The sequence below is a fragment of the Gymnogyps californianus genome, chromosome Z, assembly GCF_018139145.2.
Source record: "Gymnogyps californianus isolate 813 chromosome Z, ASM1813914v2, whole genome shotgun sequence".
Taxonomy (NCBI): Eukaryota; Metazoa; Chordata; class Aves; order Accipitriformes; family Cathartidae; genus Gymnogyps; species Gymnogyps californianus.
This window is the reverse complement of record NC_059500.1, coordinates 28,484,286-28,500,275: the sequence shown is the minus strand read 5'-3', so window position 1 is coordinate 28,500,275 and position 15,990 is coordinate 28,484,286. Positions and strand designations below refer to the sequence as shown.

At 42.3% G+C, this 15,990-nt stretch overlaps 1 protein-coding gene across 1 annotated transcript in view; it reads right to left on the bottom strand.

The window, feature by feature from the left end:
* SHB (SH2 domain containing adaptor protein B) overlaps positions 1 to 15,990 on the bottom strand; it is a 103,205-nt gene that overhangs the window by 73,981 nt on the left and 13,234 nt on the right. The window contains exon 2 of the mRNA XM_050913522.1: positions 7,831 to 7,948. Coding sequence (XP_050769479.1) covers positions 7,831 to 7,948 — 118 coding nt within the window. The remainder of the gene's footprint in view (positions 1 to 7,830; positions 7,949 to 15,990) is intronic.

Genomic DNA, 15,990 nt, shown 5'->3' with positions numbered 1-15,990 from the left:
TTTCCACCCCCAGTTATGCATCTAGTTACAGCAACCACAACACACCACAGTCTCTCCCAACATGAGAAGTAAGACTTGATACATTCTGGCCTTATCTCCTCACACTCACTGATGGGGTGTGAAGTGCTCCATGAAGACAGGAAGAGAAGTACTAATCATCGTGGCAACTGGACATGGATCTAAAGTGATACAGTTTCACAGCACATATGAGATCTATTGCTGTGCTCAGAGAGAAGGTAAGGACTTGTGTTGAAGCAAATCCAGCATTATTTCAAACATGCTTCAATTCATGCACATCAGACCTAATGCAAAGGGAGAAGTCCTCTCCTATAATTGTCCCTAGACAACTTCTTTCCTTTAAATCATTGCTGAATGAAATCTCTGTGCAAATTTCTAACAAAGTAAGAAACAACTTGAAATAGATGCTGAAGCCCAGGAGGTTTCTAACTAATATTACTTTTAGCCTATTTTAAAGAAGGAGCACAGCTGTTCAGAACATATGTCCTTGCTTCTACTGAGCTGCAGGGAATTCTGCACTACAATCAGGCTAGCAGCAGGTAGGGCCAAGCTCTATAAACATGCGCAGTAACACTAGCACTATGTTCCAAATGACGGGTATGCTCGGGACACAGACATCCCCTTGTCAGCTCTAGGAAGGGCTCCCCAAGATTTCCAGTGCAGCCCTTTAGAAAACTCCCAACATGTAAATAAAGCCATCTTGTCACCAGTCACAAGCTTACTTCTGTGTGCTATTGAACTTTTTCAAATCTCACTCAGTCGATCTCCACGTTGCAAATGATGAGTTGAGAGCACATACTCATAAAATTTCAAGAGTGTAGAGTTACCTTGCACTTTTTCCCACTTTTTTTTTTTTTTTTAAGAAAAAAATCTTAAAATTTGTCCGTGAGAATGACCAGCATGTAGTCTTATTCACACCATCTGGCAACAGGACAATGAACATAAGAATTCTAGTGAGGAATCCACCATACCATACGAGATGGATTGATGATGGACAAATTCTCATTTTGGGCTGAGTTCTAGTCATTGCTAGCCTAGTGTTAGATCCTCAAATAGAATCTAGAAGTGGAACACACACAAATGTAGGAACAACAGAAGAAGCTTAAAGTCTTTTGAAAACTATGCCAGCTGTTGAGCTTAGTGGGCAAACACACTGCCTCTTCTGTGTTGGCTACAGCTGTTTGCCATGTTCAAATACAAGCAGATAGCAAATCTTAAACAGAGCCACTACAGTGCTTACGTACAGGTTGGCTTCCTGGGCTCAGTGACCTTCAATAGGCCAGAAATGTTCTTTCTAAATGTCCCATGCTGTACGTGCTAATCTATGTGGCCTAATATTTATCAAAGTAATTATATTGCTCTCTTTACATTATTTGCAGTGGTAGACTTGGGGCCAACAAGCAACATGCCAGAGGCCACCTGGTAAAGGATTTTACAAGAACTGATTCACCACCAATGTGCTGTAGTGACTATTCAGATGAAGTTACATGTCTGAACAAAAAAACTGCCTCTCCAGTTACACGGGAAACTGACACTCAAGACCTTTTGAAGTAGGTGTAGGTTCATGGGAATGCTGTTTTCCCCACACTCCCAGCATTTCTGTGATAGCTTGCAGCAAGACAGAGCTACTGCTCCCAGCATGTCCATGGGGAGCTCCCAGTTAAGGCAGGTGCACTGCTTTTGCTAGGCTGCCTGTCATGCATTGGAGATTCCATTGTGATTCAGGCATAGACTCTTGCCACTATCCCTAGAAAGAAGCAGTGAAATGCATGAAGGCATTTGCTCTTCTAGCACTGCCTGCACCTAGAGAGGAGGCTCAGCTTTCTGCATCCATGGGGAGGGAGGCAAAGCACAAAATCCCTGGTTGCGAGCTAGTTAAATTTGCTCACTGTTGTTCTACTGCATAGCCAGGGTGATGTATACAGACACAAGATGATAAATACACAGAAAAGGAAGAAAGGAACAGGATGATAATGCTGTGAGCCTGTGAACAAAGCTGTGAATTTTCCTTTGGAATTCTCTCTAATATCCCCCTTGTTTAACCTCAAAAAAGCTCATGTTGACAGAATCCTCACATTTATTAAGGCCCCTTTGGATGAAGGCTCTGCTCTTCCTTATCAAGCACTTCCCTTAGTTTATGTTCACCTTTGCTGGTAGTACAGATGTGTCATCACCCAGGTTGATGAAGGCATTGAACAACACAAGCAAGACAACAGGTATCTCTGTGCCAAGATCCAGATGCTGTAGAACATCCCTAGAAATAATTTCCAGCTCTTCAGGTCCAGCACACAGATCCTTCTCCTGTACCAGTCACCCACCCCTGGAGCATGTACATGAGCTCGTCTGTTCAGTCTGACCTACACAGACTAGGCTTGTATGGGAAAGGATACGTTCTTTTCAGATTTAACTACATCTGGGAGGCTTGAATTCAGCTTTCCATTTATGGCCAGAAGCCCTTTTGTGACTTACTTAGATCTTCCAGTCTTCAAGGGTTACTGGCAGCATGCTGTTGTGTTGATTTGGGACTGACTCAATGCACATCGAGCACTTCCCCTGATCTACTGAATCAGCATATCCCACCTACAAGATCTAACATGCCCATTTCCAAGGACAACTGTGTGACTAGCCTCTTGTGAGAAATGCATCAGTAACAAAACTGAATTCCTGCTTCCTCAAACACCTGCTTTTGGCTGTCCAGAAGGAGATCTTTTTATGCCCTCAGTAGCCTCTAAAGTTACACCGAACAGAAGAGAGGTACAGTGTATATTTTATTAATAGTGTTATGACAGCCTTCTGGAGTCTGTTCACAACACAGCATTTGCTCCATGAGGAATACCACACGGCATGTTACATCTCAGGGAAGGTAACTATTTTCAGAAATGCTACCCATTGAAATCTACAGAATTCTGAAATACAAGAAGAGGGGTTTCTCCCTCTCTGCCATATCCTTGAGGCAGATGCACGATACAGAGGCCAGAATCCCATGCAAGGGCTGATGTCCCTGGCACAGTGCTAAGTGATACCTAAAAGATGAAAGGAAAAACATGGTGTACATTCAAAACTCCATGCAGGGGACAGAACTGAGACACTTCTAGGCCTCTAAGGAATCAAGGCACTGATGTACCATATGCTTACCTCAACTTTCAAATCATTGTTCTAACTCAAGGGCCTAGCCTACCCCAACTCTCCTTTGCTACCCATTCTAGAGCACAGATAACACAGATCTGGAAAAGACAGAAGTGTTTTTGCCAACACACATCCCTCAAGGTAGGCATGCCCCTCAGATAATGCTTTTTACTTCCACCTCACACAAAACCCCCATATATTTTTGATAATGTGGTTCCAAACTAGTTTGAGACTTGAACTGATCTTAATTTTACTATCGTTCAAGTAAACTCATTTTTATATTCTATCAGGTACCATGCTAGGCACCTTGTACTCAAAAAATTGTGAGTTGGAGGTAAGGGGCTCCCTTCAAAGCCAAGCAGCAAGTTAAGAAGGGCAACAGATGCAGTCAATTATCTCATTCTTGTAGCCAGTATTCCTTATTATACCTTAAAAGGATACAGTTCTTTGTGCAACAACTTGGCTGACAGCGTATCTCTGTCCGAGCGATGATCCAAAATTGGATCCTCTTCCAAAGGTGAGTTTTAGATGCACTCTATGATCCAGCACACAGATGGCTGTGGTATAGACTGCCTTGATTTGGCATTTGATTGCAAATGTTTCATGCAGTCTGAGGACTTGACTTAATTCCTTCTGAGAGGCAGAGATACCTGGACGAGCTGTGTCAACACGTGGAGTTCTCAAGAGAAACTGGGAGGGCACTTATCCCTTCCAGCTCACATGGTATGGCTGGATAGGACCTTGTGACTTTAAGGGGATTTTAAAGGGAAAAAAAATACCCACATTTCTCCCCAGCATAGCCATATCCACGAATTGAGGGCATCTTTCTGCCTCTCAGGTAAGGCATTATCACAGAAAACAAACAGACCCCTTTCCAGTATTTGACATCCAGTGCAGGCTGATGGGAGTAAATACTCAGGTGGAACCTAACTTCTCTTCCCCTAGCATTTACTGAGAAGAATGGATGATGGAACAGCCTGGATGTTACGGGCACCACCACTCTGGCCTGACAGTGTCTCAAACATTCACTTCTGTTCAAATGCAGCATCTCCAGCCACTGCTACTCTGGGAAACTCTCTGTCAAGCATGAAGTACCTCCTACACCTGACCCAAGCAATGACACTTGGTTACAGACCTGGTAAGACAGCACAGGCCTGTTTCTGTGACAGGCCACACGTTATTGCAGCAGCTATTGCAGCAGCTACAGACTGACGCTAGGGGAAAAATAAGAATTGAAAGCTTACATAAGAAAGCAGTGGAAACATCATACTTACAACACACTTGGGTAGACAGTCCAGCCCTTGCAAGGGAACAATGGGGATTTACACTGCTGGTTCAAGAGAGAACAGAGTCCTTTCAGCTGTTAGACTGCCCAGATGTAAATCAGCACACGGGGTTGCAGCTTTATGAGGAACTCCAGTCACAGAAATGTTACCTTGCATTGTTTCTTCTTTCCTCTTCTCTTCGCCTCCAATCCTTCCTCATCTATTTCTTGCTAGGATATGGTTATCCAGGCAGCATCAGCAATGCCAGTATCTTCTTAGCAGGTTACTTTTTTCTCTCTGGTCCACCTCCTTCTCAAGATCCTTAGAAATCAGCATCTTCTTAGCTATCTCTACTTGTTTTCATGCATGCATGCATGCATGCATGACAGCAGCCAGGCCAGGATCTCACTCCATGCATAGTCCAGGATACATTATGTCAGATATTAAGATCACAGAGAACTTTCTTCATACATCTGTATTTACAGATTGGATGTTTGGGGACATCCAATCCCCAAACAGGCTGGGGATAAGGCAAAGATGCAACACTGTTCCTGTGGCTTTGGGTGCACACCCACCCAAGCTGAGACTTGCACAGCATACCAGGAACTGGATTCCCAGGGACGTTCTCTGAACCTCTGGCATGGACTTCCTGAAGACAGGGCAGACACGAATATCAGCACAAGCCAGCAGATGTGTTTGGCTGCCAGGAGGTGACAGCTTCTTATAAACATGCATTTGTCCTCAATATGCTCTACCTTAGCCTCAGGTCAAGCCTCTCCTCAAAAAGTGTTTCCAAACCTTGGCATAAAGGTTGCTTGCTTTCAATCGACATAACCACAAATCTGGGAAGACAGTATTTTCTGGGGACGCTATCAGCAGACGAAACTTGAAGCCTGATTAAACCCAATTCTAACCACTAACAGCATGGAATCAGACAGACTATTCAATAGTTCATTGAAATCACCAACTTCAAGGTTGTTTGGGGTTTTTTTTTAATTAAGCATCAGCTGAGCATCACAACTGCGAGCCCACAGAGCTTTCAGGGAGGAAGAATAAGTTTTGAATGAATGCATTAGTTATTTCAGACACCATATATTTCTACTAAGGTGTAAGCTTAGCTTCTCAAATTTAAATAATAGGGTCTTATTTCATACGGACATTTGCTTTTGCCTAATCCTCTACTAACTCAAGGACCAGGCAGCACACACAAAAACTTCAGGCTCCTATTTCAAACTAGCCCTTACACCTGGTTTCCACAGTTGATCAAGAGTTAGGGTACATCGGTAAACAAGGAATAACTGACAAAAAGCTGTTTTGTTTTCTGTCTCTCCTGAAGTGCATTCTGCTGGGGTATGCAGATTCCCCTTCTCTGGGATTAACTCATGTTAAATACAGTCAGAAGGACTTCACCAGATTAGTTAAGCTAAATGGATAGCCATGTAACATTCTTTTGTTCACCAGACAGAACAGCTAACAAACAAACATAACAAACAAACCAGTAAACATTTTGAGGCCAATCAAACTGCAGTCCAAAGGTCTTCTTTAGAAGTAGTAGGTACATAATAGAACTCACCTGGGAAATATAAACTGAATCTTTAAAAACTCTCCAGAAAGATGCCTTTGGATTTTTGTTTGTCAAGTAAAATGCAAAGGCAACATCTGTGCAATAAAAAAAACAAACATAAAACCACATTCTTTAATGTAGTGAAATATAACCCGACCTCACTGAGGTTTATGGGAAGACTTTCTCTATTTCTAGTAGCATTAGGACAAGATGACTGGAAACCAAATACCCAGATCTCAAAACACTAAACATCTTCAGGGAGATATCAAGCATCTTCTACTGGCTTAATCAAATGCATATTCAGAACACTTGCTATATCATTATACTCAATTAAACCCCAGTTTCAAAAGTGCCTTTAGCATCTTTGAATGCTTGCTTCTTTCAATGTTTGCTTTATAATAACATACGGAGCAGATGTAACAGCTTATCAGCTGCACCAAACACCAATCTGGCAAAAGAGTGTCTTGCAATTGCAGGGGTACACAAATTTACTGTCCCTTATGTTAGCTAAGCCATCCAGTGTTGTCCACTAAACCATCCCATTTATTATGGCTAATCTGGAAAAGGAGATAGAATAAGCTCCTGTCCTAAACACAGGAAGAAAGAAATCAAAGCACTGTAAACTTCATAGTTAAAATTACAAATGCTCGTCACTGCGGTATAAGGAGCAAGAACTTATTGGGACTAACTTGTTTTTCTGAGAAATTGCTCAACTAGAATGAATAGATTTACACCAATGAGAAATAAAAGCTCCCAGCCTCTCTATAAGATGCTGAAAACTTCCAAACAATATTGTCTACATGTCATTTTCTGTGTCTCTCTTCAGAAATGCTATTCAAGAAAAAAAAAAAATAGGAACACTTGCATGAAAAAAGGATCTTTGCATCCAACAGCCTCATCTTCCCCCACTGATTAATCTTTCCTGAGGGCTCAAAACAGGAGCTGCCAATAGAAAAGGAAAGCATACAATCAACTTAACTGGGCACAAGAGTGACTTTTACCTCATAATGAGAAAAAGAGGACCTGCTGTACAAATCCGAGAAATGCACAATTGATCTGCACAAAGATGTGTGTTGACTGAGTCAAATCATCATAAATTAAAAACATATGTCCCCGTACCCCAGAAAAGTTTACAGACTGCACAGCCAACAAGTAGGAAGCGGATGCAGATAATATGAGGAAAATACGCAGACAATACAGTCACATAATGCCAGGACAAGGGGTTCAAACAGTCCAAACTCCCACAACAATACCACCATTAACCACCTCCCTACATGACAGAAAAGGAAGAACACTACCAAGAATAGCAGTTAAAGGCTCACAGGCATCCTCAAGTGTCTCATTTTGACCATTGGTACAAAAAACCATCAGAGAAGCGAGGAAGGAAGGAAGGAAGCTACACAAAGATGTAGCTTTGCAGCCCTCCTCCAACAGAGGGAAGACCAAGAAGTCTGAATCTGATTGAGGAACAAAAGGCCATAAGCAAATTGATCAACTGTTTTTAAGTGAACTAACACAATCTCATGCTTTGGCCATCCCTACTACATACACAGATGACAGCCTTTGACATTGCCAAGCTGAGCAATACACACTCCAAATCCCACTGCTCACATTTTCATCTTCCCACATGACAGTACAAACCATCTATATTCAATAGTGAGGTCCAGAGCAGTATTTTTAGATATCAAGGCATGTGCAGGCACATGAAAAGCCTCCATGGCGTTTACTGTTGACTACCTAAGCATCTTCAGAAACATGGTTTTGCACACCAAAGGACATTTCTGTTTCATAGCAGCTGTAATAACCATGTAAACTGCCATGCAATTAAAGCTCAAATGTGCAATTGTCTTTTCTTACCAGTCATTACTCTCTGGGCTTCATATGGTTCCATATAGCCAGTGTTCTCCCCTTTTCCCATTCTGTTCAACTCACTTTTAGCATCAAACGGATCTGAGTAGTCATCAGCTATCATTACCTGAAAGACAGGAAAGTAACTGTTACTACAATCTCCAGTCAGATGTGCAAACCAGAAGGCAGTAACACCCTACCAGCAAAAAAACCCAGTTTCACACAGCTGCATCCTATGCCATGTTCAAAGTACAGTCTGAGTTCAGAGGACAAATACACAATTGCCACAAATAAGTTACTAAATGGTGCTGAAATAGAAGTGTGCTCCTGTTCATACCAGAAGCCTCACAAAGGCAGGCTCTATGTCAAAAGATTTCTGACTAGCACAACATATGGAATAATTGGGATGGACAAATCAGAAAGATCCAATCAGTCAGCACATTCAATCCAGCGCAATTCTTATCAGAGCAGTTTGCTAATATTCAGCAAAAAACCCACTTTCACTTGCCCTTACATCACCCCCTCTGCTTTTTAGGTTTATCAGCTACAACTGAAAACACTGCTAAAAATTTTTCAAATAAATACTCAAAAGCTATTCTTTTCACTGCATTAATAAGAAGCTTTGTAATTTTAGTTCTCAGTTGAAAAGGAACAAGACACAAAGCAAGCTTCTTGTTTAAACTTAGTCCCCTGAACCCATACATGCCATTCTTTCTCTCAAAGGAACATTATATTTACCTGTATTTTGTGAACTAGGACAAAAGGCAGCAAACAGAAATCTGTCAGAAGAACAAGTTTCCTTCCTCCATTAGGAGACTAAAAAAACCTGAAAGTTAGAAAATTTCATCCCTTACCCTACATTACCATGCTCCCCTGACCCCTGCAAAATCACTGTATGCTGTGTAAGTCCCATTGGTTATATAGGCTTTTTAATCAGCTGATTAAACAGGAATCATTGCTCCCTATTATTGAAGGGGTAGAGTTAATCCTGGTTTCTAGAAGCTGGCAAGGGGACCAGGGCAAAGAAAAAAATCCTCATATGAGAATACTGCAGAGCACAGAGATGTAATGTAGGACAGGCAAAAGAGTCTGAAGCAGAGAAAGCAGAGGCAGGCCTTAGCATCAAAATCCCCACAGAATCATAAAATAATTCGGGTGGGAAAGGACCCCAGGAGATCACCCTGTCCCACCCCTCACTCAAAGCAGGGCAAGCCTAAATGGTCCTGCCCTGAAGGCCTACTCTCTTTAAGAGGCATTTTTCAACCAAGACTCTTTCTGTCCCACCAGTTACTTTACATCTTTAAGACCAGCACCAGTAAGACTAACAGCAGCCTGTTATTCCAACAGCTTCAATCTTTTCAAAAAAGAACCAGGAAGATATTGCCAGCTATGAGACTGAAGCTGCATCTGCTTCTGTCTCCTGCTGCCAGCATACCCCACCAGACAGAGCAAAAAAACAGGACACACAAGTATTTCCAGATCAAACACCTGCACAAATGCCATGGAGTAAATGAACATTGTATTAGGAAAGGCAGACATCTCCTTTAAGATTAGGGAGCAAAACGTCTAACACACTTTGGAGTCACCAGTCAGGCCCTGCAACACTGTCACACTGCAATTTTATACTACTTATTTTGCTTACCAAAACGTCCCCCCCAAAAAAACCCAAAAACCAGTTAACCAAAAAAACCCCACCACATTCCTTAGCATAAGCTCCCAACCCCTGGACTACAGATTACTCACAAGCACATCCCAAAAAAGGGACATTTTAGAAGGTGTATTTGCTATCACTGAACATACAGATGTGAGTGTCAGAGCAAGACCTAGCTGTCCTACAGTCACAGGCTAACAGCTGGGATACCAAAGTATCTGGGATTGATGTTTTAATTATAAATTAATTGTGTTTTCCTCCACTCAAAGTTTAAAGTGACTGGAAGTTTCTGTTTGACCAGAAACCACCAGACTGACATGGATAATAGAGGGAGGAAAAAATAATTCTTTCTCTCACTTAGTGTCCAATATCACTGCCTCATTACCGCGAAAAACAGCTAACTCAAAGGAAAAAAGTCCCCTCCCCCACGTCTGGCAACATACGCCTATGCAGCAAATCAAGTGACAGCAGCTGCACACACTTAAGACAAAGACAACAGTGTGTATCAGGCAGCATGTATCAGGCAGCAATAATTTCTCCTAGCCACAAGGACAGGTTTATCTCCAAAAGTGCTGCAGTTGAAATTCCATCCATTTAGTCTTCTGATGCAATCCTGTCAAGAGCTGCTGGATGGTACCATGGGCTCTGTGCTGCTCTCCTATTACAAATGTTGACAAGCAATACTTGCCAATCCTTAGCATAACTGTACTAAAACATGAAACAGAAAGCAGTGTAACACAGTTATTTGATATTTCTTCTTCTCCATTTGGCAAAAATGTACTAGGAGGAATATTATACATATAGAACACTGTCAAACAAGATAAAAATCAAGACTGATTTGCTTTAAGCATAACGGTAACATATTCTAGAGCTTACTGTACCAAACATGAACAGAAGGACTAAAGCAACTAACTTGTTATTCAGAAGAGGTCTAACAAAGCAAAAGCTGCTTTCTAACAAGGAAATTAAAAAAAAATGTAAGAAGGTCCAAACCCACATTATTTCATTATTGTATTTATTACTATTATTACATTTTATTATCTGTAAATCTGTACCAGCTCAGACTGAGGCTGGAAATATATCCACTACAGTAACACCTGGAGTGAAAACCTCCCCTAGCTTGGACAGTGGGTGTAAACTCCTCCCCTTTACATGAATAATAGTGGCACAAGCACTATGAGATTCTATACAGCTCACCATAACTATGTTTTCAATCAGATCACCTATCAAATTTGTCAGACTGGGCAAACCTGCTCCCCAAATGACCACCCCCAAAAAACTCCACCCAAAATGAAAAAAACAAACAAAAATCCCCAAACAAATCCCAAAGCCACTTTTCAGCACTCAGTCAGGCAGAAAGAGCAGTCTGCTTCACATTCCTGTAGCTGTATATCTGTATTTCCTTATTAAAAGTAGTTTTACAGGTCTGAGCTGTCAGAGGGCTCCCCAGGGGACTGTTACTGTCTCCATATATATTAAAATTTACTGATTTTCAGCCTAGATACAGCAGCTGGCCAGCATCAACATTTGATTTCTTCTATACTTGCTAAGAGCTATAAATTCTCCACTTCTAGGAAGTCTCAAGTTTTTCTACTTCTTTCAAAAAGAAGCCTTCATTCAAAAAGGCTTGAAAATCTCAAATGAATATGCTTGTTAGTTCTATTATAACATACCTACTGTAAATGTCTAAACTCCTTTTCACAATCCCATTATGGAAGATTATTTCACCTGTTCTCAGAGATCCCAGCCAGGAAAAGGGTTCCTACTCTGCAAGTCTTCGTGCCGTCTCCCCAGAAATTACTTCTACCTTAGCAAGCTCATCTTCCAAGCCTATATGCAGTAGGTCAGACAAAGTCAGATAAAGTACAGACAAAGTACAAGAGTTTTCTAGTCATGGTACACATAATAAACAAAACATTTGCTTCATACCAGAAGGTATGAATATATTGTCCTCATACCCCTTCATGTCATCCTCGCAAACCACAATCTTACATGCAAGTTCTGTTCACAAGCCTATGAATATCCCAGGTACATCCCTTGCATGTGCAGTGGGGCTCTGCAGATCACTATCTTAATCACCTCCATGCCATGTGGGGAAGATCCAATGTGAGAGCACCATGCTGTCACTTCTCCCCCATGGGCATGTAGGAACAGGCCTTTCCATGTGATAATCAACGTGCCTTCATGTTCACCAGGGCTCATCAGTGTTGCAGACAGGATACTCGTGTTGTGTTTTTTTCTCCCAACAACCTTTCAGCCACTGCCTAGCAAACTGGTCTCAGTCAGCCATTTGTTTTCTGCGGTCCAGAGGCCAAGGCCAGCACAGAAGATACCAGCTTAGGGCCTGCATGCAGTACCCCTCCCACATCTCAGTTTAAGTGCACTTCCAAGGCAAATGGCTAAGCTTGTTCAACTGGCCTCCAAATTGATCTTTCATGTTAGTGACTGACAGACACAGGACAGGAAAGAGAAGGGAATGGACGCCATCCATCATCTACCAATGCATCCCTCCCAGAAGTCTCAACTAGTCAGGCTACCCAGGATCTAATGCTGTACCTGCCACATCTGCCTCAGACACAATCAGAGGAGTTGCAACATGCTGAGGCTTTGTAACTGCAGGCTAGAGAGGGTTGTTGCTCTACTGACCTTTGGAGCGGGACACAGTTAATTTGCCTCTCCTCTGCCAAATCCAGCCACCTTTCACGTGGGTCCTACCTGTCAAAATGAATCACAGCTATCAGGGAATCCCCAGAAGGCCTCAGGCAGCCATTCAGATTCCAAATTCATGTCTCAATCGGCTTAATTTGTCAGGGCTATTGTTAAAGACCTATCTCTTAACAGAATGCAAGATTATCATAGTGGACTGTGAGCTCCTACAACTGCTGATTCCTGTTCCATACAAGCCCATCCTATGGCACCCCACACACACATGATACAATTTTCTATCATGTAGATCTACTAATAGTAACTTGAGGCATGAGTAACTCCAAGCAAAAAAACCTCCAAAACATAAATAAAAGTGCACTGATCAAAAGTAGGTGAAACTTGTATTTGAGCTTCCGCAATCAGAGAGATCAACAAGGATTTAGGGAAAACTCACAAGAGTTCTCCCTAGTAGGTCGTCTGTTAAAACTTAAAGGCAAAAGAAAAGGAGTATGGCTCAGTTACCAGACAAGTTGACAAATTCAAAACCATAGCTCTAGCTAAAAAGTCAGCAGATGTAAGATCAAAACACAACAAGAACAACAAACCCCCTTGTGTTGGGTTTCTGTGGTGGGGCTTTGTGTAGCAGGGGAGGAGCTACAGGTGTGGCTTCTGTGAGAAGCTGCTAGAAGCTTCCCGGGCTCCAAGTCAGACCCATCTCTGGCCAAGGCTGAGCCCGTCAGCGACAGTGGTAGCTCCTCTGTGACAGCGTATTTAAGAAGGGAAAGACTGCTAAATTGGAGCTGCAGCGAAGCGAGGAGTGAGACAAACAACCATGCAAACACTGAGGTCAGTGAAGAAGGAGAGGGAGGAGGTGCACCGGAGCAGAGATTCCCCTGCAGCCCCTGGTGACACGGCAGGCTGTCCCCCTGCAGCCCAGGGAGGTTAACGGTGGAGCAGAGATTCCCCTGCAGTCCATGGAGGACCCCACGCCGGAGCAGGTGTCTGGGCCCGGAGAAGTCCGTGACTCCGTGGGAAAGCCCACGCTGGAGCAGTTTGTAGAGGACTGCAGCCTGTGGAAAGGACTTGAGTTGGAGAAGCTCATGGAGGGCTGACCCCCATGGGAGGGACCCCACGCTGGAGCAGGGGAAGAGTGGGAGGAGTCCTCCCCCTGAGAAGGAAAGAATGGCAGAAATAATGTGTGATGAACTGACCACAACCCCCATTCCCATTCCTCTGCATCGCTGCCGGGGAAGGATGTAGAGGTGTCGTGAGCAAAGCTGAGCCCGGGAAGAAGGGAGGTGTAGGGGGAAGGTGTGTTTTTAAGATATGGTTCTATTTCTCATAATCCTACTCTGATTTTATTAGTAACAAATTAAATTGATTTATTTTTTCCCCAAGTCAAGTCTGTTTTGCCTGTGACCATAATTGGTGAGTGATCCCTCCCTGTCCTTGTCTCGACCCACAAGCTTTTCATTGTATTTTCTCCGCCCCATCCCACCAGGGGGTGAGGAGTGAGCAAGTGGCTGCCTGATGCTTTATTGCCAGCTGGGCCTAAACCATGACACCCCCCAGAAAATTAAATACAAGCTGAGATTCAGGTTTACCCCTCTAATATATATTAACTAAGGTGCAAGCTTCACTGTTGATGCATAGTCTTTGTTCTTCTACAGTCTTAAAAAATACTATTTAAGACCTACATATATTATTATATTAAATACTAGTTTCAATGAGTATTTGCATATACAAAAGCATGATTTGCTTTTGCTTTCAGAGAACACCATGGTTAACACATTTAACACAATGTAATGAAAATTCCTCATCCTCTCTGAGAATTTATAGTCACAAAAGACCAGTCACTAGCTACAGTAGAAGTCACTCTATATTAAGTGGGTTTTCATTTTGTTTTTATTTTTTTACAACCACCATGTGAAATTTTTCACAAATACCAAATTTCTGTCCTTGTCCCCAGGCGATCTCCAGGTCTCACATCCCAAACATGCCGTAGGCAGATGTTTCCTTAAAAATAATATTTTCATTTAATGCTCAGACAACTACACATCAGAAAGGTGTCTGATGATGAAGCCTGGACAAAGCTCAGCCTGCATACAGGAGGACTGCGAATTTTTGTCTGGCTTTGTTTTCCAGATGAATAAAGCCTTACACTTATGCCTTCTTCCATGAAGCACTGAATTCAAGAACCTGTTGGGTAATCGTCCCCACAGCCTCAATACTGCCTTTTTTCAAAATAAAGTTCATAGCCTTGGAAAACCTGCAAACACAGTGATCTGTACCTCGTTGCATTCCCAAAAGGATCAGCAGAAGGATCAGGAACAGTAAAAGAAGGATTTTTAATATCTTGCTAATGAGTCAGAAATTTAGGTCATGATTCTAGAGGAGTACTCTAAAGATGGAGCTGTGTATAGAGCCTTTTCTTCTACTCCTAAATTTGAGTGTTGGAAAGACCTGCATCAGCTCTGCCCCTGGAAGAAATCACAGGCCTCATTCACAGCTTTGACTTCCAGAGAGGGATACATTCCTTGTCTAAAATGTAACTGAAGCACAAATTGGGAAAGGTAGCTCCTAAATTTCTGAGACAGATGTGGACTGGTAGGGAGGTGTTGGGGGGGGGAAAAAAAGCCAGTATTTAATAACAGGGTTTCAAGAGCTACTCCCCCATACACAAGGCTTAGTTTTCAGAGAAGATGAATTGCTCTTTGCAGTTTCTACAAGTCCACACACTCACAGTGACAGGACCCAGCTGCTAACAAGCTGATATATAAACAACACTTCTTGTCTTCTTGCCTCCGCATTTCTCTCCTTTATGCCCTTGATTCCCCAGGCAGTAATTGCAGTTCCTTGCTATCCCATGTGTGTCCCTACTTCACATAGGTCAATGCAGGCCACACAGATGCTGCTGCTGAAAGTTTAAAAACAGAGTTCTACCTGCTTTCCTCTCAGTAAGGAAAGGGTCCTTCCTTGACACATCCACTCAACTGTTTTAAATTTGGAAATACACCTTCCAGCATCTGCCAATAGATCCAAGAGTTATGGAAGGAAGGACAGACAGAGCAGTTAATAGGTACTGTCCCCTTCAGAAAACCAAGTAAAAAAAAAAAAGAAAAAGTCCAACAAAAAAATATTTGTATCCCATGCACTGCCATTAGCAGAATATATTTTGTAAAACAATTTTGTACACTTCATGCACAAGGCACAACTACTCCAAAACCACACCTTATGTCTGTTTCCTTGTTAATGGACTGTTTTCAAGTAACATTTTCAGAAACAGTGACATATCCAGGAAGATCTGTACCACAGTCCCTTTCCTATCTATCGCTCAAATCCACCACATGCTGTTTCAACTGCCAGGTCTCATATTACTTCCTCCACTTCAACACAGTGCCTAGCATACTGTTAGTCAAGGATATAATCACACTGACACAGGGCAGCAAAGGAATGAGAAGTCAAACCATATTCTTTGCCATGGGGTGGTGCTCTGCATGAATGTCTGAGAATCAGACACTAAAACCAATTGCTGGTAGGCAAGGACATATACAAAGATGTTTAGAGACACAAACATCTTTTCTATACCAAACAGTGTCAGTGAGCTTGGGGAGCAAAGGGGCTCGTAAAAAAATATAGAATAGGCATTTCTTCGGTGATCCAAGTAAATACAATGGCAAACTGGCCACCACAAGATCAGATTGCAAACCAGAAGTTTACTAGCGAACTTGATGGTTAAAAACAGAAACACATATTCACCTTTTTCCTTTCTAGATCCTTTCTCCTCATTAATCAGGCTAAAAGCCTTTTACATAAGTTCCAATACATGTTCTTACTGTGCCTAATTTCTCATTTAGAGTTAAAATGCCCTT